Genomic DNA, 27,192 nt, shown 5'->3' on the forward strand with positions numbered 1-27,192 from the left:
CATTGCCCCTTAGTTCCCCCGCGTCCATTGCTGTACAAATGCTGAAGAGGGCTGGCACAAACGTGGCATGCAGCGTGGCCATGGCTGGGATTCTGAGGCCTCACACCCTAGCAGCGGGGGCTGCTTCCCTACTAAGCATTGATCGGATGGGGCACAAAGGTGGGTGCTGCAGTGATGCACCAGAGGCCATTCTGCAGCCAGGGATTCCAGGCGCCGGGCCCAGCCCCTTCCCATGGCCAGTTCCCATCCTGCAGGGCAGAGAGGTCCATAGCCGGCTGAGTACCAGGGGCAGGAGAACACTCGGGTGTAGCCTGGGGCAGCAACACCCAGGGCTGGAGATGGAGTTAGGGAGTACCAAGCTCTCCTTCTCAACCTGGATCCAACTGCTCCCCCACCTGGGCCTTGGTAGCTCCCTTAACTCCTCATACAGAGCCCCACCCTGCTCCGATCCCTGACAGCCCCCTCCCCTCCAGCCTGCTGGAGCTCAGCAACAGCCAGAGCAACACCAGAAGGCCCTCTCAGGCTGTTAGAAAGTGTCCGCGCTGAGAGAGAAGGAATGTTGGAGCCAGGCTGCTCTCCTCTTGCTCCCTTGGTGGACACAGTCTTTGGGTTTACATATTTCTTGGGGATGTTCCCGCTGCCAGCTCTGTGTCTCCTTGGGTCCGATTTTCTCCGGGAGTATTCATGCACTGACTCTATTGAAGCTAACGGGAACTGGCTGCTGGGACAATGGGTGGTGGGTGAACCTAGCCCTGGTGGAGTTCTGCCTGGACACAGGAACAGACAAGAGCAAGACAAAAGGCCCTATGCCCATAGAGAGCCTCCACATGGCAGAGCTTCCTCCCCATAACTGGTGCCTGGGGCAGGCTCGCATGGCATCTCCGGAGTTTGTGGATTCTTGGATGGGGCGACCATAATGAGAAGAAAAGGGGGCTGCAAGCTGGAAGTTACAATGCACCCTCCAAATGGGGCAGCCGCAGGGTTTGAAGACAGGACTCCCTCTGATCACTACCCCTGAATGCATTTGACACACACCTTACTAGGGATGTAAGTGACTAGTCAAAAGCTTATCAGATAGTTGACTAGTTCCTTGACTAGTCGCTTCCCCTTCCCCCCGCCCTTGGTCCCTCTTGCAGAGGCAGCAAGGGTGGGGAGCAGGAGCCGGTGCTGGTGAGAGCTGGTTCTCCCCAGCAACATCCTCGCAAGGGGCAGGGGAGTAGCAGAGACCGGGCGCGAGCTGGGAATCAGTTGATTCCCGACTCGCACCTAGTCCCAGATGCTGTGTCTGAAAGCTCTTAATACATGTAAAACTCAGAAGTTTCAGAAGTTCAGTGTGGGGGGGGGGGGGGTGGGAACCCAGCGCGAGCTGGCAATCAGTGCATTTAAAAGGCAGAGATGGAGTGGGGTTAGCTGCTGGGACTGGGAGCTAACCCTGCTGTGGGTCCCCTGCTTATCGACCAATTGACTAGTCTATGGAAAATCCATCGAGTCGATTAGTTGATTAAATGATCTGTGACATCCCTACACCTTACCAGCCCCTTACACAACTGTTTACAAGATTCTCAGGGTATGTCTACACTACATGGCTCCGTCGACGGAGCCATGTAGACTCCTTTTGTAGACATAGGAAAATAAAGTGGCAATTTAAATAATCGCCGCTTCATTTAAATTAAAATGGCTGCCGCACTGCGCGATCAGCTGTTTGTCAGCACAGCACTGTAGTCTGGAAGCTCCGCGGTCGACATCAAAGGCATGTGTCGACCTCCCCAGTATGCCTCTTGGGATGAGGTTTACCGGGGAGGTCGACACATTCCTTTGATGTCAACCACGGAGCTTCCAGACTACAGAGCTGTGCCGACAAACAGCTGATCGGCGCAGTGCGGCAGCCATTTTAATTTAAATGAAGTGGCGATTATTTAAATCGCCGCTTCATTTTCCTATGTCTACAAAGGTAATCTACATGGCTCCATTGACACAGCCATGTAGTGTAGACATACCCTGAGATTCCAAGACCTGAAATGACCTCCTGTGTGATATAGGCCAAAGAAATGCCCCAAAATATTGCCTAGAGCAGATCTTTTAAGAAAAACCTCCCATCTTGCTTTAAAATGGTCAGTGATGGAGAATCCAGCACCACCCTTGATGAATTATTCCAAGGTTTAATTACTCTCACTGTTCACATGTTAAGCCCTATTTCCAAAGTGAACTTGTCTAGCTTCAACTTCCAGCCATGGACCTGTGTTAGATATTTCTCTCCTAGACTGACGAGCCCATTGTGAAATACAGTGAAACCTTTGTTATCCGCACTCTGTTAACCAGAAAGCTTTGTTAACCGGCATTGCCCCCAGCCACAATACTGTCACAGCTTCAGGCGCACAGGCCTGGCTTGGTTTACCATGACTGGCTTAACAATTTTTTATGTACAAAGTACTAATCATCGTTAACTCAAAATAGAAATGTGAGACCAACTGCCTCATGCTACAAAACTACCAAAATTAAAAACTTGAGCTTTACTACTATTGTCCATTGGTTTTTCCTAGGTTGATGGGACCCTCAGATATCTGGAACTTTTAGATAAACTGAATGCCCTTATCCCCGAGCATGCCGGATAACACAGATTTTACTGTATTTACTCTCAGGTGACTCAGAGATTATAACCAAGTCATCCCTTAATCTTCTCTCTGTTAAGATAAACAGACTGAGCTCCTTGAGTATGAGAGGCAGGGTTTCTACTCCCTTAATCATTCTCACGGCTCTTCTTTGCACCCTCTCCAATTTATCAGCATCTTGAGTTGTGGACACCAGAACTGGACACAGGATTCCAGCAGCAGTCATATGAGTCCCAAATACAGAGGTAAAATAACCTCTCTGCTCCTAGCCTATTTGGTCACACTGTTGCACTGGAAGTCCATGTTCTGCTAATTATTGATATGACTCCCAAATCTTTTCCTGAGTCCCTGTTCAGAATAGAGTTCCCCCTCCTGTAAACATAGCCAACAATCTTCGTTCTGAGCTGTATACATTTACCCATATTAAAACACACATTATTTGCTTACACCCAGCTTACTAAATGATCCAGCTCACTACCATTACTTCTTTACTTACCACTCCCCAAATTTTTGTGTCAGCTGCAAACTTTATCAGTGATGGTTTTATAGTTTCTTCCAGGTTGTTACTAGCAAAATAGCCTATGGGCATGAACGTATCCATGCAGGCACCCTCATAAAACACACCCATTCTACTATATTTACATTTTCAGAGCCCTCCGGCTGCTAGCTTTTAATCCATTTAATACCTGCCAGGTGGTATCCGGATTCTTGACTCTGTGAGCTGAACCGAATGTGGTCGAATGGGAACAGCAGTGCCAATTGACAGTGCAGCGCACTCTGAAAGGCCAGGTAACTAACTGTACCCGCCTTGGTTGGTTCTGCCAGAGCTGAGCTATGTCTTCTCTTCCCAGCTCTGCCAGAGGTGACCTTGAGCAGCTTTGACATTGCTTGACTCGTAAAATGGGGGAAATGAGTGCTAGGGGAGAGCTATGAGGCCTTAGTCAATAGAGAGGGTTGGCAAATGCTCAGAAATAGTAGCAATAATTAGTAGAGAAGGTGAGAACAGAGCTCATAGTCTTTTGGGTGCTATGGCAACGGGCCTTTGGATGGAGAACGGAACTCTCTCTCCAGAAATCCACACCTGCAGCCTGTGAGACAGCCCTTTTGATTTATGGCCTGTCCTGTGAAAACTGGGGTAAGAGGCAGCCCCGCTCCTGCCATGTATTTTGGGGAGTTGCTCCTACACCTTCTGTGGGTGATGATTCTGGTACTTTGGGAGCAGAATGCCACCCTAAGTGCCAGCTAGTCCCGAAAGCTCATGCTCTCAGACAGAGGTGGCTGCAGTGACTGTGGGCCAGAACATACCTCAGGCATGCTCGCAGTCATCTGGAAAGCCAACTCATTTCAGTGATGGCCATGACCTGGATATGGGGGCGGTGAGTCACTTTCTGAGTGGAGCAGATGACCCGGATGAGAGGTGTAAGCAGCAACAATTAAGGAAGGTGCTGGCTACATGGTGATAATCATGCCTGGAAATGCATAGTAGTTAACTGTGGTGATTGTCCTGTCACAGAGATGATCATTACATCCCAAATAAGCATGATGGGAAATACGCAGGCTCTGGCCAGTTCCTTGCTGACCTACACAACTTTCACCTGCTTTGCTGGAGTCTTTTATGGGCTGGCAGCTACCTGGGTCACTGAGGTACCCCCCCCCCCCCCCCCCGACCCTGGCCCAGTGCAATTTTAACCTACAGTGGCTGGCTGATTTGATGTCTGATGTACTTGCAGACACAAAAGAGGCACAGTTTTCTAACAATTGATGCCATTTAATGAATGATGCACTCTAGAAAATAGAAACTAGCTGGGTGCTGGGATCCAAATGAGAGCCATGCTCCATGGAGCCGTGAGAGGAGGCCTGTTCTCTCTCACACAGTGCCTTCTTTGGCTTATTTTGGCAGCATTTGCTGCTGCTGCTGGAACCAAGGGAACATCAAGATGTTGTAAGAAGCGCTAAGGAGACATTTTCTTTCAAATGTGTAACTGCGCAGAAAGTCTTCCCGGCCTGTCTCCTCAGGAGAGGGGAACAGGACAGACTCCAAGCTCACAAGAGCATTTGCAGACCAAGGCAGCAGACGATGTCACAGTTCAATGCTCTTGAAATCTGTACAGAACGCAGTGTCCCTGGACCTCTGTTGAGGGAGAAGTGGCTTGGTTTTACTGGACTTCTTTCTGGATTCGCTTCTGCACATGTTGTGTCTTTTCCCTCAAGGTCTGGCTGCTGATTCCAGGGAAAAGGCTTTTCAGGATGTTACAGTACACCATGTACAGCTCCGGGTCTATCTTGGGCATGGGGGCTGAGTTTGCATTGCAGGCCTGTTCGGTGATGGAGTACTGCAGCAAGGACACATCGCTGAAAAGAGCCGTGAGGATTTTGTGGGCTGCTTTGTAAGGGTCATTTTCAAACTGCACCATCGCCTTAAGCTCAGTCAGGGTATAGCCATTGTATCGCTTGCTGTCCTCAGCGCGAGGCTGCACAGTCTCCCCGATATGTCTCACCTTCCACTTCAGGCATTTCAGTTCTTGCTTGACATCGTCCAGTTCTCTCTCCATGGCTTGGAATTCCTTCAGGGTTACAAATCGCCTGCTGAAAGAGAGGTTAGTAGAGAGAAGGTGGGAGTCAGTGGATGGTGTTAATCCAAATGCAGCTGCAGGGAGGGATTATCAAAACAGGGTTTGTGACTCTGCACAGGGACCAGCCTCAAATACTGCATGGGGGCACTTAGAGCAGTAGCTAAATGCTTGGATTTGGTCATCAGTGGGGGCTGGGCACTGCCAGAGCGAGGCTCTATCTGACCCTCTGGAAGGTGTGTCCTAAGGGAGCTAACCAGCCAGATCTGGGGGTCACAGTGTAAGTTGGGCTGGGTAGAATCTGCACTATGACTAGGGTAGCACACAGGAGGACTAGGGATCTAGCCAGAACTGGGACGTTCCTGCTGGCACTAGAAAACTGCCTGTTCAAGCTATGCAAGACTCACTGTTGCCCTCTGAGCCCTTTGTCTCGGCTACTTTGAATGGGAGGGCAAAGACAGGCCCACAGCTCAGTGTGCATCATGTGTCCTCCTCTGTGCTTCAGCCCTGGAGGAGGAGAGTCTGTTAAAGCAGCGGGTTGGCAGGGTTTGCCTCAAGCTGTGGCAATTCACGTGGATAGCTATGGAGGTCTCTGGCTCCATCCTTTGTATGTGCGTGTGACAGGGCGTTTGTCCCACACTGGCCCTGTAAGGGTTCAAACTCAGCCAGGGTGGAGCCCGCAGCTGAGGCAGATACAGCCAATTAGGGCCCAGCTGGGGCTTTATAAATAAGGACTGCTGGAGGGAAGGAGAACAGACACTCTTGCTCTGGCTGGGAGCAGGAGGGACCTGGCTGCTAGGGAAGCTGGAGGCTTCCTGAGACAGAGCAGTGCTGGGGAGGGACAGGCAGGACTGGGGAGCGCTGGCCTGACCTCTCTCCCAGGCAGCAGGGCCTGAGACAAGGCCTGAGGGGACTAGGGCTGCAGAGAGACAGTGAGGGCAGCAGAAGGCAGCAGGTCCACCCCCTTGCCAAAGCTGAGAGGCCATTTCAGGCTGCAGTTTGTCCCTGAGGCAGGGGCTAGGTGACGACTGGCAGTGGCTCAATGAGGTAAGGTGGGTGTAGGGGAACTGGGGGAGGATCCCAGAGGGCAGGGCACAGACACAGGACTAGGAGGAAAGGGCAATGCTGGCGGAAAGGGACCCAGGCTGAACCAGCGGGAGACCTGCACCGGAGGCTGGGACACCAACCAGCCAAGGGCACTCTGAGACAGGTGCGCTGATTCCCTTAGTGACCAGTGGGAGGGGCTGCAGCGGTACGTCCCGCCCTGTGACAGCAGGCACTGTGTTGGCTCACTACGTAAGCACAAAGCCCCAGGCGCCACGTAGTCCTGGCACGGGGGGGAGGAGGGAATCGCAGATGGGAGGAGGCCTGACCACCGCCATCTTGCCCTCCTTGACCATTATAGTTCTGGGGGAAGAAAAGCATTTTCCCACTGTAAAAGTTTCTATCCTAAGGGTGGAATTGAATAGCCCAGACACCATCCTAGATAAGGAGCTTCGGCTGTGCTGGGCGTGGGGGGAGTTACCAGGGTTACTGCCAGGTCACGTCTGAGCTCAGATTCTCGTGGCGCTCCCTTCTGAGAGCATTGCACATGCCAAGAGGGGGCTTGGGCTGGCACAACCGGGAGGAAGAGGATTCTGAAGTATTTCCTGCTGGCAGCAATAGGAAAAAATCACAAATCCTGGGGTGCGGAGAAAGGGGCCAGTGCTGAGAGTTTTGGCTGCATCCTGCAAATTCAGTGTCGTTTAGCATTTAAACAATGTATGGGCCAGATGCCAAGGGACATATCAGCCATGTACTCTTCAGCACGGCCCTTGGTGCTGGCCTGATTCGGGCTGGCATGGTAGGTTGTGTGGCAGTCTCTCATCTGTCACTCAGATTGGGATAACAACCCACTCATTGATGTCCCTCCCCATCATGGCACTACCTACCACGTGTGGGAGTCATAGTCTGTCTCCGGAAGGCTGGATGGCTGTGGTGAAGCTAAAGGGGCCTTTCCCTTAAGGGTCGAGCTAAAGCCAACCATCTAGGGCCAAGCTTCTTGCCCTCTGATTGCCGGTTGAGGAGTTGACCCTACATTTCTATTTTTGTTTTCTAGGTGCAGATGCAGCCAAACCAAGATAAAGAGGCTGACAGGAAACGATGTTGACACAATGGGGAAACAATGCAGCTGGGAACTAGACTTTTTCCACCCCCATTCAGCTCACCAAGGTATGATCTGCGAAACCTTTTGGAAAATCTGTGGGAAGCTTTACTGAAATTTAGCACACTGGTCAGGAACTTCTATTGCATGGCTGGATATCTGCAAACCTGAAAGATGTATACTGGAAACTGGGTATTTTTGTGTTTCAAACAATGAGAGTGGGCATTGGAGGAGTTAAAATACATTAAAATTAACCCACATGGACATGTGTATGTAGATAGTAATAATCAGTATTTTATCTTTCACAAAAATTCCTTGGAAATTCACTGGCTAATATACATATACAACAATAGGGACTAAATGAGCAGTTACCACTCAAGAGAGAGATCGTGGAGCCATTGTGGATAGTTTTCTGAAAACATCCACTGAGTGTGCTGCAGCAGCCAGAAAAGCAAACCGAATATTAGGAATCATTAATTTCAGAGAGGTAGCCGTATTAGTCTGTAACTGAAAAAAACGTAAAAAATAATGAATAGTCTTGCAGCGCCTTAGACTGTTTCATCTGAAGAAGTGGGTTGTGCTCATGAAAGCTCATGATACCATCTACATCTTTTGTTAGTCTCTAAGGTGCTGCAAAACTATTCATTATTTGTTAAGTTTTTTTCCCCCAGGAATCATTAAGAAATGGATAGAGAATAAGACTGAGAATATCTTATTGCCTCTATATAAATCCATGGTACACCCACAGCTTGACTACGGTGTTCAGATGTGGTCACCTCATCTCTTTAAAAAAACCACCTCGGAATTGGAAAAAGTTCAGAAAAGGGCAACAGAAATGATGAGGGGTTAGGAACGGCTGCCATACGAGGAGAGATTAACAAAACCGGGACTTTTCAGCTTAGAAAAGAGACTAAAGGGGGATATGATAGAGGTCTATAAAATCATGCCCGGCGTGGCAGAGCACTACCAAATCTATGACAGCTTCCCAAGGATGGGAAATACCCAAATAAAATGCTTGTGAGATGGCAGAAGTAACTACAGCCAGGAACATGGGAACCTTCTTCTCCAGGATATGGCTGCCTGGTGGGCTGGGAAAATGTAAAGGACCCTGAGCAAGGTGGACAGGGGGTGGAGGGGAGAACTGCTGCTCACCTTGTCTCCATGTAGGGAACCTGTGTGTGTGTGTGTGTGTGTGTGTGTGTGTGTGTGTGTGTGTGTGTGTGTGTGTGTCCTTGCACCAACTCCTTGATGGGGGAGATCTGACAGATATGGCAACCCCATGTAGTAGCTTTGGGGTCTGCTGCATTCAGTCTATGATGAGGCCCTGCAAATCCACAGATATCCCCACTATAGCCCTGGGTATCCGCGGACGTGGATGCAGATAGCCATGGCTCATATTTGTGGATGCAGATGTGGATACAAACTTATCGGTGCAGGGCTCTATTATGACACTTTAGATAGAATTGTGTTTTACTGCATAGGGGAGGGTTGCCACAGCTCCTCCAGGAACTAAAAACAGTGTGGCGGGGGGAGGGACCAAGGTAAGACCGTGCCAGAGAGAGGTACCCCCCAAGGGGTAGCTTGCCCTCACTGGGTCAAACTGGGCTTTCCAGAGATTAGGAGACAAAACTTTGGGGATAAAAAGCTCATGGCCTTCCCCTTGATTTAGCAAATTGGTTTCAGGGTGGTCCCAAACATTGTGGAAGGGTTGGAAAGATGTTGGCCTACCAGACTGTCCACAGGGATGGCGGGTGATTCCTGGTAGGTGCAGAGAGCATTTAAAATATCCTTGTATGGGTTTTGGCATGTTTTCTCTGTGATGCACGTGTCCTTCTAATAAACATGCTTGCTTTGGGCGAGTCGTGTGGTCACTTGTACCTGCTGGCATGCATGGGCCGTAGCCCTCGGAGAAAAAGCACCGCACAGGCACTAGCCATTAGGCAGACTAGCTTGCTTGGGATAGTACAGTGTATGGCAGGGAACAGGGAAACTTTCACACCTCCAGTGAGAAGGGAGTGGGACACTGCTCAGAGAGAAGAGAAGGTTGGAGGCTTGAGAGCTGAGTGGACCACGGAGAGGGGCTACTGGGGTGGTCATCTTGAAACGGTGACACCCATGACTCTTAAAGTGCAGGCTTTGCAATGAAAGGAGCACTGCAGTGTTTGCAGTTCAAATACAATCTAAGCAATTAGTTAAAAACTGATCACAGCCCGTAGGAGGGGAAACCCAAAGGCGGGTCGCTCTGACCCCAAATGAAAATGCCAGTCCACCCTGTTTCTATTTTCCCAAAGCTGCGGCCAGCAACCTTCCTACCTACTTACGTGGAATGAAGCCACCTCAAAAGGTCTGTCTGCTGCTTGGTTACCAACTGATTTATTGAGCCAAATACAAACTTGACTCCCATCGTGAATCTCCCAGCTACCGCCTTCCTGGCTAGAACTCGGGGTGCTAACTGCTTACTCCATACCCACCTTCTTGATTATTTAAAACAAAGAATAAACGAGCGAGTGGCTTCCATGCTAGGACCTGTCAGGGTCTGTGACCTCAACACATTATCTGGATGCATACCTTTTGCAACGAGGATCTTCGTGAGTCGATTCAAGACTCCTTCCTGTAGATGTGGACCCCGACTTGGAGTAGCCAGCAGATGGTGAGCTATCACTGGGGTCTGCTGTCACTTTAGGCCTTGTGCTTTTCCTGCTTGGAATCAATGCGAGGTCTGATGGTGAGGCTGGTAGAGTTTGTGCTATGTGAGGACTGCAGGAATATGAAGGGGTCAGATTGAGTCCTGCCTGGGATTCTGGGTCTTGCTGTGGATTGGCTGAGCTAGGTATCAGATTAGGCCTGAGGCTGGTGGAATGAGATGATGTATTTGGCCTAGGATTGGTTAAGCTGGAACGTGATGTCGCTAGTTTCGGGTTCATTTGCGCCAATGTTCTAGGTCCAGAGGATGCTTTGGGGGCCAATTGACTGGTGTGAACAGCTTCTGGCATGGGGGGGTTCTGCCCCACGGAGGTCTGGCTGACAGGCTCGGATGAAAGCGAGGCATTGGTGGATGTGTTGCTGGAGGCGCTCGATGTAGAACATGGCGATGTTTGCTGCACATCGTGGCCACTCCTGGTCCTTCTCACTTGAGTAACAGTTAGAGCTGAGTGTTGCGCAGCCCTGAAAAAGACAATCAAATACTCACTTCCCTCCCCAGGCCTGTGCAAAGGGCTGATATGTCAGTACAAATCCCATTGCCCAAGAGTATTACACCACGATTCACCTATCTCTCTTGGAGCACGTTCCCCCAAATTAGTCTCTGAGAAAGAAGCAACTGTACAATAAAGGCTGCAGTGCCTAGGGTTAGGTAGCCCCAGAAACATCCCAGCCACTGTGAGACTCCTACCCAGTGTATCAACGGTTCCTGTCTTCTCACTGACTTCATCTATGGATACCTTTGGTAGGAATCCAGAGAAGCCAGGCAGCAGCAGGGGATCCCACATGAACTGGACTGATGCAAGGGTGACGACATATGGACTGCGAGCTGGACGGGAGTGTGACTGGCTGAAAAGCAGCCCTCCCTGCCCCCCATTCCTAAAGAAGTCACTGCTGCTCGTTCCTGTAAACTCCCTCCTCGGCATGCGCAATGGACTCGGCAGGGCACTGTAACCTCTGGTGGGAATTCTGGCCACAAGCAGCTCCACAATCCCCTCCCCAAACTGGCGTCAATGTTAAATGGGTCTGAGGGACACCCGTGTCCTAACAGGCCTTGCAGCGGGCAGTGTTAGGCCCTCGTGGTGGTCTCTGGCTCTGCGGTGGGCCCGGGCTGTGGCATAGCTGGGTGTTGTGACCATGCTTCTGTTGTGGTCAAATCGTTACCTCAAAGTTGTGACCAGGCCTGGTCCTCATCCTGGCAGGGTAAGGACCAGTGACAGCCCTGCTCAGAGCCCATGGCTCCTGCCGGGGATAATACTTTCCTTTCTGGGGGCGAGTGTGGGCAGCCCGCAGCACCTCTGCAACTGTCTGTCATCCTTGGCTATTTATGCCCTGTTCCCTTGACTCTTTCTCGGCAGCACCTTGGTACTTCCGCATGGTTCCCAGATGAAGTGGGAGGAGAACTGGCAAGCTCGGGGAGGGGCGGCACTGACTCATCTCCCCCATATTGCAGCAGGTTTGTGCAATCCCTGGCTATTGCTCAGCTGAGGAAGGGGAGGTCTTTCCTTCTCTTCCTCAGCAACAGGAATGGCAGAGTGCTGAGCAATGGACCAGTTCTAGGTGCTGGGACATCTGACTGCCACAGACGGCCTTCTGCAGGCTGCACGGTCAAACCAGTCTCACTGAGTGGTGTGCGTCACAGATAATCTTCGCTTGGGCTCCTGAGGAGCAGGAGGGAGCATTAAGCACTGCTGCCCTGGCTGAGCTGTATTCAGTCTCTCAAGACTCTGATGCACTGGGATGAAGAGGAAAACAGACACCTGTGATTTGGCTCCTTTGTCCTGTGCTGGAGGTTCAGGGGGCCAGACTCTACCTGTAACCACACCTCTTAGACCCTCCCCAGCCCAGCATATTTGCAGATGGAGTGGTGGTATTGCAGACAGGGGAGATGGTAGGGCAAAATGCAACCCAACCCTTCTCATTCGTTTATTAGTCCCTGGGGGAATTAGAACAGCACCTGGGCAGAGTGGCTCAGAGCTAGTGAGGTTTCAGACCCAGGGAGCCAGATACACTTGCCTCCTCACCCTTCCACTTGGAGATCAACCTCTCTCATAAAGCTGGAAGGGACCTTGAGAGGTCATCAAGTCCAGTCCCCTGCCCTCACAGCAGGACCAAATACTATCCCTGACAGATTTGCCCCACATCCCTAAGTGGCCCCCTCAAGAACTGAACTCTCAGCCCTGGGTTTAGTAGACCAATGCTCAAACCATTGAGCTATCCCTGCACTAACAGCAGGAGAGAATCCAGCCTCAAGTTTCTAAGTTCACCATCATGCTGTCCAGACTGGCTCAACCTCTAGGCAGACCATCAAAAAGCAGGGCAAATACCCCAGACTGGTGGTATGTTCTATGAATACATTTCACCAACTCGGTAACAAATGTGCACGCTTGGGTCACTGTGACCATCTTCCCGTGGAGCCCCCCCCCCCCCCACCCCCATGGGCGTTGCAGTCCACCTGGCCACCCAGGGCTGTGTGATAAATGATCAGCTCCACCAAAGGTCACAAAATATTCAGGTTACTCCCAGTCCCAAGAGACCAGCCACTTACCATGAGTCAATCCGTCCCTTAAATCTCACAGCTAACATAATGCCAGTCCTACAGTAACCTAACTAAGAATGTATTAACTAGGGAACAGAAAGGAGAGGTATTTATGGGTTAAAGCAGGCAACTGAGAAGCACAAATGAGTTTTAGTCTGTGATTCCAAAGGCAACCGAGTCAATTCAAACTGTCTGTCAGGGCTAATCACACCAAGCAGCGTGGCAATCTCTTTACCTACATTTAGGAATCTTTTCCCCTCAGAGTCCAGATAACATAAAAGAGATTCAGTTTCTCCTGGTCAGGGATTTTTATCCCCTTCACTCTGGAGTCCAGCCTAGTGGGATGAATTCACGAGTAGGTCTCGCTTTCCTGGAGGGAGCTAGGAATGCAGTCAACAGGAGACAGGCAGAACAGTGGAGAAGCCAGAACATGCCCTCTAAGGTTGAGCAGAGCACTCCAGAAAAGTCCTGTGACTCAGTAGGGCTGGGAAGGAAGTCCTGGCCTGCTTCTCATTGGAAGGAAGTGATGTCACTTCATACCATCACAGGAGATTAGCCCGGAACCAACCCAGCAGCTTGTCGCCAATTGGCTGGAAAGTTACAGGGAGAGCCCTGGGAGGGGTGGGCAGGTGGTGGGCCTGAGGGTGAGGTCAGGTGCACGGTGCCTTTGGTGCCGCAGATGGGGCTGGATGGGTATTCAGTGCCCTTGCTGATTTGGGTGGGGCAGAGGGGTAGTCAGTGCTCTTGGTGGCCCTTGCAGTTTGTGGCTCAGCGTTGCACCTTGTTTTCTGCAGGAAGGAGCCCACCTGTATCTGGGGCATAGCGGTAGCCAAGCAGTCTAGACCCTAGAGAGGCGTGGGACTTCCCAGGGAGCAGGAACCAAATGCCAGACAGCACAGCAGCTCCCAGGACTGCACAGGACTCTAGCATCAGCACTGCAGAGTGGGAAAGAAGGTACCTTGTGCTAGTGGGGCTAGTGGTTGAGAGCATTAACCTGTATATTTAGGTGCAGGGCCCATTGTACCTTTGCTACGGGGGTGCACATGTGACTCCCTCCTTTGAATCATCCTCCATATGGACAGAAGCTTGTCTCAGCTCAGCTAGAAGTATGGATTTTTTGACGGCAGCTTTTATTTCTGGGGTTAATTCCTGTCACCCCAAGAGGGATTGGAGCATAGTGGGAGCTTAGTGGCATGGGATCTGGGAGTCATAACACCAACAGCAGGGCCCTCTCGCCACGCAGACATCCCCAGCCAAAAGCCATGGCTAAAATATTCTTTACTGCATCTCCCTGTTCTACTATCCTCTTGTGAATAATCTAAGGTCTAAAGGATCATAAACCTTCAACAGTTTCCAATCATAGTCCGCTACAAACTGCAATCTTGAACAGAAGGGGAAAGCCTCCAGTAAAAGAGTCCTGCTGCAAAAATTCCTGCTGCAAAAATTCCTCCCCTTTTCCATTACAGGTACAACTCTACACTGCATAAACAGCAACTTTTAAAGGCTTCAGAAATCCAGGGTAGGCGTTGTATTTGAAATCTATTGTAATACACATTTTTCTGCTATATGGACAGGTTTAAGCAACTGTGGCGGGGAAGGAGTATAAACTCAGAAACCTGTCCATTTTCTCAGGACTAATTTGACATTTACGATAACGTATCAATAGTAAATGGCTTCATCATTTCAAAATTTCTCTGAGGACAACACCATAGACTGAAATAAATCCAACCTTGAATTTTGTGCATTGGGGCCTCTGATAGAGTTTAAAGATCAATTTTAAAATAAATATCTAGGGACATGAACAGTCTAAGAAAGCATTTATATGGAAGCTCAAAAAATCTGTTGCCCTTAAAGGAGATTGCATTTTTTCTATACACCTAATCCACTGTTCATCTTCTAAAGGGGCTTAGAAATCCACCTCCTATCATCTTCTAACTGGAATTAATGCCCTCAGACTTGCTTTGATTGAAAACCCATCGAAAGCAGAAACTCAGTATGAGACATGGCAACTCTGACAGGCGTGAGAATTCCCAAGGAGACTGCAGCTCTCTTTCATCCGTGTCATCCCTGCACCTGATTTCAGAGCAGTCCTGGCTCTCGTTCTAGTCAACGGAGCTGCGGTTGCTCGGTGCTTCTGAGCAGCCTGCCCTGTATGATTGTTCTCTAGGGTGAGATATTCACAGGCCAGGCACCCACAACTCCCTGTGGATGCAGCAGGGACTCAGCACCTCAGGAAACCAGGCCTGAGAGGTCTTGTAAAAGATGCACATTGAGTCTGGGTGAGTGAGTCCATTTCTGGAGTGGTAAGGTCATACCCTGCCTATGTACCATTCAACATAGAATCATAAGGGTGGAAGAGACATCAGGAGTCATTGGGTCCAGCCCCCTGCCCATCTAAATCATCAGCCAGGACTGCCAAGCCGGGACTTAAAAACCTTCCTAGAGATGGAGATTCCACCCCCTCCCTGGGTAGCCCATTCCAGCACTTCCCCACCCTCCTAGGGAAATAGCTTTTCCTAATATCCAACCTACACCTCTCCCACTGTAACTTGAGACCATTGCTCCTTGTTGTGTCATCTGTTACTACTGTGAACAGCCTCTCTCCATCTTCTCTGGAACCTCCCTGAACAACTGCTTCAGGAAGTTGCAGGCTGCTATCAAATCCCCTTTCACTCTTCTCTTCTGCAGACTAAATAAGCCCAAATCCCTCAGCCTCTCCTCATAGGTCATGTGCTCCAGACCCCTAATCATGACCTTGCCCAAGTGAGTCAGCACACTCCTGTTGTCCCAGAGCAAGGAGAGAATGGCTGATCCTAAGGCCACCACAGATCAGAATAAAACTTTGACCCACCATGTAGCCAGTTGGGACCACTGCAACCATCTGGCCTGCTCTCCTGTGCCAGAGAATGGCCCCACCATCAGTCCCAGTACAGACTGGTCAGAAAACATCCCAGGATTTACAATACTGTGCTAAGCAGAACCATACTGTTTTGGAATTCTGCCTGCCAGCCCAGGCCGTGTGAGCTACACAGTCAGAGTCTGTGCTCTCTCTCCTCCCCTCGCCACAATGGAGCAGCATCAGCAGAAGGTGCACCCGGGAGGGGTGGACTTAAAAATCCAGGTTGGGATTTTCATCGGGTATTAAAGGTGTTCAGGCTTCCGAACCTCAATGGTTCAGAATGGGAGGTAGGCACCTAACTCCCCTGGACTTCTGAAATGCCCGATCCTTGAACCTTGCCCACTCAGCATGCCAATGGCTCAGTCATCTCTCCTGGCATAGAGAAGATTGGGCTTTGTGTGCCTTTCGCAGTTCACACAGATCTGAGTCTGCCATAGGCTGCGTGTTGCCTCGTGCATGCACAGAACTTGCCAGGTGCTTGCTCGTGCCTTCTGAAAGCACCAACTCCTGTCTTGCTGCTCTGCCCGTGCCCTGCTGAACCTTTTGTGTTGGTTCCAGACCAAGACTGAGTTAATGCTCCAAGCTGGATACAGGCAAAAAAGCTCTCTCCCTGGCCCAGCCCACTGAGTAAACGCTCACGGTTTTACAACAATGGTTCTAAAACTTTCTGTATTGGCGATCCCTGTCACGCAGCAAGCTGCTGTGACCCTACTGCCCTGGTGCTGCCCTTTCTTTTGTGCTGCTGCTGGTGGTGGTGCTGCTGCTGCTGGCCAGGCACCCAGCTCTGAAGGCAGCAGCATCACCAGCAGCCATGCAGAATTGCAGAAGGGTGGCAATGCCGTACCATCGCACCCTTAGTTCTGTTTAACATTTGACCTTTTGTTGGGAAAGGAGGCTACTGGAGGGGCACCTCTCTCCACTCAACATTCTCAGCCAGGTCCACTATCCTGGAGTGGGATATCTAAGCCAGACCAGGCCTTTCTCAGGTGGTGCCCTCATCATCCTTCCCTACATTTACCCCCGAGCCCAGGTTCTACTGTGAAGAGAAGTTGTAGGGGAGTTATCTCTCCTGGCATTAGCCCCAAAGCACCCTCTTTTACCCCAAGCCCCTCAGCCCAGCCCCACACTATAGCCTGCACCCACAGCCAGAGCCCTCACATTCCTGCACCCCACCCTCTGTCCCAGCCTGAGCAGCTCATCCCCAGCCCCAGAAGCGCAACCAGGGGGAATGCAGGACATGCCGCACATGTGGGCCCACAGCCACGGGGAACGGGGGCAGGGGCAATCCAGAGAAGCTGGCAGGCTGGGGCACTTGGTTGTAGCTGCTCTCAGCCGGGTTCCTAGGGCTCTCCCGCAGGAGGGGTGAAAGGACTGGCTGGGGGTATGTGTGCCCGCACCCTTTGGTGAGGGGTCGCAGCTGGACCCTGCTGGAACTCTGCTGCTCTTCTTCCCCTGACTCTCAGGGAGCAAGGGAAAAATGCACAATGTGTGGGCCTCCTTCTCGCTCCCGGCTGCCCAGGGGAGGGGAAGAAGTGACTTCCCCTCGCTTCCTGATCGCCAGAGGGAGAGGAAGAGCAACAGCGACTCGGTATGTGCAGCTGCAGCCCCCCACCCTCCTGAAATGGCACCCTTGCCCCCCCAAAATTCACCCTACACCCACAGCCCTGATCCTCTCACCCCCAGCCCCCTGCTCTTATTCCTGAACCCCCAACTGCCTACCCAGACCCCCTATCTCCTGTCCCCTGTCCTTATTTCTTAAGCCCCCAAATCCCCCAGCCTCATGCCCTTATTCCTCAACCCCCAAACCCTCCCTGTCCTGAGCCTCCCACACCCTCAGACCCCAACTCTGCCCCCCCCCTGCCCTTATTCCTGAACCCCCAACCACCCTGCCTCAAATTCCCCACAGCCTAAGTCTCCTGCCCTGGTTCCTGTACCCCCACATCCTCCCTGCCCTGAGCCTCCTATCCCCAGCCCCTGCCCTTACTCCTTAATCCCCCAAATCCCTCAGCTGCCGCCCTTATTCCTGAAGCCCCCAACCCCTTTCTGCCCTGAGCCCCCTCTCCCTCAGCCCCCTCCCCTGACCCACCCAGCCTCAGCCCCAGCCCCAGCTCCCTGAAATCCCCCATCCTCTCTTCCCCTGTCCCCCTCACACCCTCAGCCCCTGCCCTTATTACTGCACCCCCACATTCCTCCTTCCCTGAGTTACCATCCCCATCTCCCTGCCCTTAAGCCTGAATCCCCCAAACCTATCTGCCCTGAAGCCCCCCCTCCAACCCTCTGCCCTGACCCCCCACTCCACCTCCCACTTACATTTCTTACAGGTACTGGCGTATCGCACCTCTTCCAACCCCCTGCCCTGATCATCCCCCCCCCAGGGGGACAGAATACGACAGTACCTGTGAGAAACCTGATTTACTGTCGCCCCTGTGAAATACGAGGCGCAATTAAAACTACACAAACTCATTTAATCAGTCTTTAACACGCCGAGAAGATGGGCTAAAACAATTAACATTAGCTAAGCAATAATGCTCAAGCAGGGAGCAGTGAGAGGAGGGGGGCCCAACAGCTTATCTTGCACACCCACCCAGAACAGCTAGTTGTGCTCCTACTCAGTCCCACCCCACGCCCCCAGCCAGGCTCTCTCACTCCTACACCTCAGCCCTCTGCCCTAGGCCCAAGGCCCTTCCCATCCTCAGAACCCCTTTGCTCCACCCCAGTGTATGAATTTTGGGATGTCACCAGTACGAAGGTGGTGTCACCCATCACCGCCACATCGGTGCACATGAAAACAATTGTGAAACGAGTCGTAAAGGATCTGCCGACGAAGGGGTCTGGGGTCGGCAGATCCCGGTCTAGACTACCACGCTGACCCAACAATCAGCTGATCGGCACAGCGTGGCGGCCATTTTGATTTAAATGAAGCTGCGATTATTTAAATCGCGGCTTCATTTCCCTTTTTCGTGTAAACTAATCTACATGGCTCCGTTGACGGAGCCATGTAGTTCAGATGTACCCTTAGAGACTGCACAGAGGGTGTATAAAATATTACAGTTTTTAAAAAAAATTCACCTCATGTCTGCATTGCCTAGCAATTAAAACCAACAAATCTATTATTGCTGTTTACACAGTTCAGGAACAGTGCCATAATACTCAGATTACATAAGCATCAATATAAAAAAATCAGACCACTTTGTGAGAGCAGAACAGAAGGGCCGTCCACTTTTTCGATGACTGAGACATCTTTGGCAGGGGGAAGTGGAATATATTTTATAGGGTGTGAGCGAATTTCACGGAAAATAGACACGTTTTTAAAATGTCCTCCGACTAGCACTGGTAGTTGTGCGGAAGCAGTACAGTACAGTCAAGTAGCAAAGAAAGAGTGACACAATTATACCGATTTTGGCTTTATGGAATTTAGTGATAGCTGACCGCAATGCTCTGTATGTTTACAAATCCTACAAAATGAAGTAATGAAGATTGAAGGGGTGAAACAGCATCTCACAACAAGGCACCAGAGTTTAAAAAAAAAAAAAAAGCCACAGACTTTTTTCAGCAGAAGAAAGAAGAATACAATTGCCAGAAAACTCAAATGACAAACACAACAGCACTTCCGGAAAAGGCTCTGAACAAATCTTTCTTAAGAGCTCTTCAGTTTGCCTACCATTGGAGGAAGAAAACCTGATTCTTCCAGCTGCTGTAGAATTATGCAAAGTGATGATAATTCAGATGCAGCAAAGAAGCTTATGCCGTTCCACTGTCTAACCACACCCTTCTGCTAAGAAGAACTGACCGGCTTTCAAATGGTGTAAGATACCAGCTAACTGAAAGGCCACCTACGTGTGAATACATTGCAATTTAGCTCAATGATGCTGGTAATGCAGCACAATTATTAGGTTTTGTTCGTTAATGTTCAGCCAGGGACATTTTGGAAGATTTTTCATTTTTGTCAGAAGTTACTGGAACGGACCACAGGTCAGGAAATAGTCACATGGTTGGAGGTTTTCATGAAAGCTGAACTGCTGAATGGGGAGACATGCATTGCTGTTTGCACAGATGGTGCTGCTGGTATGACAGGTAACAGGAGTAGTCTTGGAGCAAGAATACAAGCCATAAACTCACAGATAATTGTAACACTCTATATGCCAGCCCCTTGCCTCAAAGGGAATGAAACCCAAATTACATGCTGTGTTAAATGTACCGGTGACAGCTGTGAATTTTATGAAGTCCTAGCCTTTGAATTCCTGCCCTTTTTTGCCCTTTTGTGCTTAGAAATGGGTGACGGATGTGACAACTGATCATTCCCTAGGGAAGTGCATTGGTTATCCCACAACAGAGCCGTGGGAAGAGTTTTTGAGCTTCACAAAGAGCTGTGGGTTTTCTTTCTGTGCGCGATCCTAAGACCACCGCAAACTTTTGTGACCCAATACGGAGCGTGACTTTTTTAACTTGCTGAATGCACTGAACCTGTCCACCCAAAGGGACACATGGGGGGTGAGTGACCAGACTGCAGAATTTGAGAAGAACACAGAGATTTGACAAAGTAGACTGGGCAGTGGAATCTCTGATGTGTTTCCCTGCTACGACTTTCGGATACTAACAGCGGGACAGAGCTAGTAGCTACCCCCTCGTGGACAGGGGCGATAAGTGGGAGCACGGAGGGTCATGTGCACCCCAAACACCATCGAGGGAAGGGCAAGGGTCCATCAGCTGGTGGGCAGAGTTGGGTTCCTCAACTGGTCCAGGTCCTGCGCTTTGGGGGACCCTGCGGGACCTAGGGACTAGAAGGGGGCTTGGCACCAGCAGCAGGGGTCACCCCTACCTGTACTCACAGGCTTCGACAGGCAGCAGAGTGATCCCGTTGCAGCCCACTCCACTTTGCTGGCTCCCAGCTGTGTCACTCTGCGTCCCAGGGTCATGAGGGGCTAGCCAGAGATGTACAGTTAGTAGTTCCCTAGGGTGCAGGTGGGTGAGGAGTGGTCAAAGAACGGGAGGACCCTCGAATCCACTCCCAAAGCACCAATCAGTACAGCTGAGTCCCCCCCTCCCCTTCTCACTCCCTCAGGAGCCAAATGGCATCATATTAGTGGAGTCATGGCCTCCGGGCCAACTTACAACTGTCTATCCACAGGCGCGTGACTCCAGAGCAAACACGGTAATGATGCAGACATGCCAAGCCAGCACAAGCGCAGTAGCAGAGACATATGAGTACGAACAAGCAGAAAGCCAGAGCAGCTGGAGCAAAACCCCAGCGAGCCCAGTCCGCGGGACAGCACGTGGGGGCTTTCCTGGCATAGGAGCTGCAAGCACATGCATGGAGCCAGCAGCGGTGCTGCAGACACCTGGCTCACTGTGTATCGAGTCAAGGGCTACGTGTTGCATTTACCAGCAGCTGCTTTGGAGGAGATGGGTTAGAGCAGGGGTATCCACCCTCACAGGAGGCCGCAAAAGCCATGCACCAAGACCCTTGCACATCACACTGCACTGGGAGGCCGACCCTGGGAAGAGCATTGAAAACAGATCCAGGGCTGCTTGTCACTGCCCTTGTCCCAGGCTGGTACTGTCTCTCCAGAGGCATCATTTACTACTTCTTGCGCAAGAACTGCTTTTGATTGCATGTTTCACCTGCTCAGGGTGCCAGTCGTTGAAGGTAGGGACAGGAAGCACCTACTGGCAGACTGCCACAGCCTCACCCCGGTTAGGAGTCCTGGTGAGGGCTCCTTTATCAGGCCGGCTATAAGTGTGTTGGCAGAACCATGGAGATTTTCTGAGCAAAATTACTCACAAAAAGACTGAACCACGCCCTCAGCAACACCTTTTATTTGAACACGCACATCACAATGGGACAGCACAGTGAGAGAGCGCTGGGAAGGCTGTTGTCCATTGTTCAACTGGTTTGAACGAATTCGTGGCACAGAGGCAGGAATGCATTTCACAGTAGGTGTCCTCGGACCTTGGACCCAGTTACAGTACAACCGTGCAAACTTTAACTGTACGCAGCACGCAGCCCCCGGTTTTACACATCAGTGTAATACGAAGTAGCAAAGCATTGTCGTCTTCCCAGATTAACACTGAAACCAGCGTCCCAGGAACACATTCGCATGCTATTACACTCGATTCTACACCCCAAGGGCTTTCCTGTGGACTAAGCCAGCATTTATCTGATGATGGAGGCCTGACATCTGTGCTTAACCCTCCAGTCTGGTTTATAGCCTTCTATTGATCCGCCCTCCACACTCCTGTCTAGTTGCCACCTTCTGAGCTAAGAGTGCTCTGTTACAGTCCTCTAGCCTGATCTGAACTCTACCATCCTTTTGGCTGCCTGCGTTCCTGCCTAGGGACTTGGCCTTGTCCTCCAGCTCCAAAGCGCAGGTCGCTGAAGGAGAATGGCAGTTACCTGGCGTAGAGCCAGGGTTTAGTCTTGCTCCAAGTCGACACCCTCGCCCTCACGCTGACATTTCATCTAGCGCAGCACTATCATGGGCGCAAGAGCTAGTAGGCTGGAACTTTCCGTCACGCCCTTGACCTTTCCTGTTGGAAGGCTCTTGCAGTTTTCACCCTGATTTCAGGATCCTTGGCTCTCAATAAAGAACTGCAGCAGGACCAGACTCTTTTGTGGGTCAGGATCTGCTCAGAACATTGAGGGGGAGGTGCAGGACAAGCCGTGGTTGGGGGGGGTGCTGTCAGAGGGCCAGTTCATGCTTGTTGATTCTCTGGTACTGTACCTACCCCAGCTACAGTGCAAGGGGGAGTAGCCATGGGGCAGTTCCAAGCTATGCCAGCTGGCTCTTGACCTCAAGACATCATGTGCCGGCTGGGGATAGTCAGCAGGCTGCATACTCTGGCCGTGCTGCCTCCCCACCCCCATGTGCCTTGAATGCCCTTTAGTCCAGCTCAGTGGGGAAGGGCAAAGCACAGACTCTGCTGGCTCTGCAGCCACTGAGGAAGTGCAGGTGGTGAATCTGCCCTGGAGGTTAGCTCCTGCAGCCTCGGCTTCAGCCCTTCTCCTTAGTCACAGGGCAGGCCTGCCTGCTCTTCCTGGCTGAGCGGCACATGGATGGGATGGAGAGTCACCTTTGGGACACAGACTGCCCCTCCTCTCTGCTTACGCAGTGTCTAGTGCAGGGAGCACTGATTTATAATCAGGGGCCCTAGGTGCTGACATAAATACATAATAATTAATCCAACCGCTTTCCCTATTTGCTGACTTGAGCTGCCTGCCTGGTGCCTCGAGAATTCAATAGCTATTTGTTTGCTTCCCCCTCAATGGATATTAAAGGAGCCGTCTTTGCCCCGATGCACACATAAAGCAGCCCCCACACTGCACAGGCAAACAGGAACACAGGCAGACAACAGGCCACAAGAACAAGCGAAAGAGCAGGCACATGCAGCTTCCCCGAAGAACGCATCACTTGCAGCACTGACCCTCAGCTTTACTGCAAAGCTGGCCCCACACCAGCACCAATGTTGCAAAGGTGGAGCAAAGAGCAAGGATGACTCACACGGAGCTTGTCTGGCTACAGTTGAGGCTGGGGAGTCAGAGAATTAATGCTGCGGCTCCGACGGACGTCACTTGTGACCTGGGAGAAATCACTGGTCTGCTCACCCTGTTTCCCTAGCTGTAAAGTAGCGATAATGATACTTAGCCGCCTCGCTGGGTGATGAAGTGGAAAGCTCATGACGGCTGACTTTCACAGTGTGTGGCATTTCACATAGATTATTTAATGGGCCAATTTGCATATTTGCAACTAACTGGCATATCACAGCCAACGCCGGCTTTAAAAAATGGGGTGGATTTCCTTCTCGTGCACAGCTTGGTGAACTAAGTTTGTCTACAGAGCGGTGTCCGGATGAGCTGCCCCCACAATGCACTACCAGCCTTGCTCACAGATAAATCAGTCTTCGGGGCCTATAGATTTAGTTCTTGGCCTCACCACTGAGTCTGCTTAGCGGTGCAAGGTGGAGCTGATGGAAGCTGGAACTCAGCCCCGCCTGCAAAGGCATGTGATCCAGGAGACCCAGAGAGCCATGAGAGAAGAACGACTTTCAATCGCTGTTGAGCTGGGCTGGTACAGACTCGTGACTGACAAGCCAAAGGCTCTAGAGCCCATTAGCAGTGGCCTGAAGCATCTATTTCACTACCACTGTTGCCAGTTCTGCTGCCCCAGTAGCCAAAAGGTGCATGGAACCACAAAGCTAGTGACCGGAAAGGTCAAATCTCAGTTCTTCCACTGACGGGTGCTGCTATTTCTGCATTTTTCACTATCTTTATTACGCACCAAGACCGGCACCTTGGGGTCACTATCATCCACCCATTTCAGATAAGGTAAACGAGAGCATGCAGATTTGGGGATAGACCCCAAATTCTCTGCTTCAGAGTGTCAAGTCCCAACTGCTGTGCCCCGCAGCCTTGTCTGGAAGGGACATGGCAAACATGGTGCCCCTGTATCCAGGCAGAAACAGAGCGGCTCTGTGTCACCTTCTAATGGACGTATAAAATATGCAACTCCTTTGACGCACGCTAAGTCACCTGGCTCTTCCGCTCGAGAGGGAGGCACTCAAGCCTGAACATCTAGCAGCCTCGATTCATGCCTCATAGACAACTCAACGGGCCATGCTGTCTGTAACCACTAGGTTACAATCCCTCCTTGAGCCTGAAAGAGCAATCAAGAAACCAGCCACTCAGTGTCCTACCCCTGTCTGACAAATACGTGTTCAGCCCACTGGCAGTGGGTATATTCTGGCCCCCTCTATGGGCTGTATCCACATAGGGGGATAACAGCCGATTCTTCTCCTCACTGGTTTCTCTTTCAGCTCCATTTGAAGAGGTGTTTGCTGTGGAGTTGAAGGTTGTATATGTAAATCTGCTTGATGACCCATGTGGGTGAAAAGCAAATAGGTAGATGTACTGTACAGTTCGGACAAAGACCCTGGAGGAATGTTTGGCAAGATTTTTCTACTGCCAAACGTTGTATTTAGCAGTGTGTGTGGGTGTTGCGTTAACATTTGGTTTACTGTTGCATTTGGATTTGGGGTATTTGGCGCTGTCCCTTTGAGAACAGGATTTGGCAGACAGCCTGCATTTGCGCAGCGCAGTGTTTGACAGAGGCCGGGGCTGATACTGTATGGCTACTGGCATGATTTTCCGGAAATGCTTTTAACGGAAAAGTTTTCCGTTAAAAGCATTTTTGGAAAAGCACGTCTAGATTGGCAGGATGCTTTTCCGGAAAAGCACTTTTTCCGGAAAAGCGTCTGTGGCCAATCTAGACGCGCTTTTCCGCAAAAAAGCCCCGATCGTCATTTTCGCGATCGGGGCTTTTTTGCGGAAAACACTACTGTGCTGTCTACACTGGCCCTTTTCCGGAACAGTTTTCCAGAAAAAGACTTTTGCCCGAACGGGAGCAGCATAGTTTTTTCGGAAAAGCACTGATGGTTTTACATTAGATCGTCAGTGCTTTTCCGGAAATTCAAGCAGCCAGTGTAGACAGCTGGCAAGTTTTTCCGGAAAAGCGGCTGATTTTCTGGAATAACTTGCCAGTGTAGACATAGCCTATGTGTCAGCTCCTCGAGGTCAGGGCTCGATCGGATAAATGCGTCTTACCAGAAAGCAACCTCACTTGCGCAGGTGTCACATTAACACTATGGGGTCTGGGGTGGTGCTATAGCTGCATAGTTACTGCCTTTCACCTGCAGGTCACCACCATGAGTCCCGCCTCAAATGGCTCCCTGTGCAGGATGCATTTGATGAGTGCTAGTTCCAGCTCCCACGTCACCAACTCACCATTATAGTTTGCACTAGAATGTTGGCTCTTCGGGGCAGAGACTTTCACTCCATGTTTGTGCAGCACCTGGCCTGGTGGGGCCCTGATCTCAGGGGGATTCACTAGTGAAAGAACTGGCACCAGGGGCTGGAAATGGCCGGAGTTGCGCACAGACATATTGACGGGTGGGGCTGCTCAGGGATCAGAGGACAGACCAGAAAAAGGGGTGTAATCTTTTTTTTAAATCTCATTCTATGCCGGCCACTCTCATGGGGATTTAGGGTCTGGCTCATGATTGTTGAACTTGTGGGGTTAGTGTTACCGGAAATAAGCCTGACGCAGGGAGCCCCCAGTTGGAGCAGTGAAACTTAGGCTAGGTAGAGAGGCAAATGACATCACTAAAGCATCACTACAGCCAACCAATTAGCTCCTCTCAGGGCTGAACACTGTGAGAAAACCAGGGTTGGTCTTGGGAACCTGCTATTATGCTGGGGTGCATCGTATCATACCTGCACCCTCAATGGACATGAAGAGATCCCGCTTACTTACACAGACCTGACATAGCACCAGAGAGGCACTTTCACACCTGTTATCCCCAGTGCCAGCCACAACCTGTGAGCCACTAGTGCAACTGTAATCAACAGCAGTACCGCAGCCTAGAGGTGCACCGCAAGACCCTTGTTAGCTGCCCATTTGCCACCAAACTCGGGCCACCACATTTTACATCTCTGACCAGGCGCTGTGAGTGAATCCCTGCCCCAGAACCAATGGGGGTGTGCAAGGGAGGTGAGACTCCAGGGAGTTTGTCTCCATTCCATGTGCCTTGGCCCCACGCCTGGCCACAACCACAGTCTTGTGCTCCAGGAATGGTCTTTGAGGCAACGTCTGCTCTGGCCTTCTCAAAGAAGACCAGGAGAGATGGGACTAGGGCCCGCACTGCTTCCCTTCCACATGGGCCGACTGAGCTCCCCCTGAATCATAGAACAGGAAGGGACCTCGAGAGATCATCAGGTCCTGTCCCCTGCCCTCATGGCAGGGCCAACCACCATCTAGACCATCCCTGACAGGCGTTTCTCTAACCTGCTCTTAAAATTCTCCAATGATGGAGATTCCACGACCCCCTAGGCAATTTATTCCAGCGCTGAACCACCCTGACAGGTAGGAAGTTTTTCCTAGTGTCCAACCTAAACCTGCCTTGCTGCAATTTAAGCCCATTGGGGCTTCTCCTGTCTTCGGAGATTAAGGAGAACAATTTTTCTCCCTCCTCCTGGAAGAGGGCAGCGGCTGCGGCCCCAGAAGGAGAGGGAGAGTGGTTCCCTGTGTTTGTTCTGATTCATGGGAAGGAGCTGAAGCTCTACAATGGAGCTCTGTGAGATCCCCAGCTGATGTACATTGGCATGGCTCTGTTGATTTCAGTGAAGCTACCCCAACATATACCAGCTCGGGGTCTGGCCGGTAGGTTTACAGTATTTCTCTGCAGCAATCTGAATGGTTATTGTCGGCTACGTTGCTTGTCTCAAAAGCACTGCAGCAAGCTCACAACCGTCCCCAAGGCTGCTGGGACGAGAGATTGTATCAGAAGGCTGCTTTCATTTGGCGAGGGAGTGATATTTGCGAGGGGTGATATTACCGAATGTGTTACTCTTCCACTTGCATTCCTCACTTTTGTTTGTTCACACCCACAGCCCCTGCTCCACTCACTGCGACAGAGTGTGACTTCCTGCAGAGAGTGTGACTTCCTGCTGGCTAGTCTGAGGCAGGGAACCCGAATAAGATGGATCTGGGAACATGAGCTTCACAAACTAGATTTCCCAGTGTAATTAAAACCAGACACACAAATTACAGGCAGTAACTCAGGCCCTCAGAATAGCCTTGTTCTGCTTGTGCTTAAATCCAGCCCTGGGTATAAAATTCAGCATGAAAATAGATCCCCGAATAGCAATATGTTCTTCCGGAGAAACTGTGCAAGACTAA

The 27,192-nt window shown here is 50.9% G+C and overlaps 1 protein-coding gene and 1 long non-coding RNA gene across 2 annotated transcripts in view; one reads left to right on the plus strand and one right to left on the minus strand.

Annotated features, from left to right (window-relative positions):
• Positions 1-4,328: 4,328 nt before the first annotated feature.
• GSG1L (GSG1 like) overlaps positions 4,329-27,192 on the minus strand; it is an 81,613-nt gene continuing 58,749 nt past the window's right edge. The window contains exons 6-7 of the mRNA XM_089782243.1: positions 9,891-10,487; positions 4,329-5,195 (exon numbers count right to left, since the gene is read on the minus strand). Coding sequence (XP_089638369.1) covers positions 4,766-5,195; positions 9,891-10,487 — 1,027 coding nt within the window. The 3' untranslated portion in view covers positions 4,329-4,765. The remainder of the gene's footprint in view (positions 5,196-9,890; positions 10,488-27,192) is intronic.
• On the plus strand, positions 5,958-11,788 carry LOC142818575 (uncharacterized). The gene is made up of 3 exons (XR_012896105.2): positions 5,958-6,226; positions 7,278-7,390; positions 10,772-11,788. It is a non-coding gene; the product is annotated as an uncharacterized LOC142818575 (long non-coding RNA).

The sequence above is a fragment of the Pelodiscus sinensis genome, chromosome 15 (assembly GCF_052426305.1).
Source record: "Pelodiscus sinensis isolate ZL-2025 chromosome 15, ASM5242630v1, whole genome shotgun sequence".
Lineage (NCBI taxonomy): Eukaryota > Metazoa > Chordata > Testudines > Trionychidae > Pelodiscus > Pelodiscus sinensis.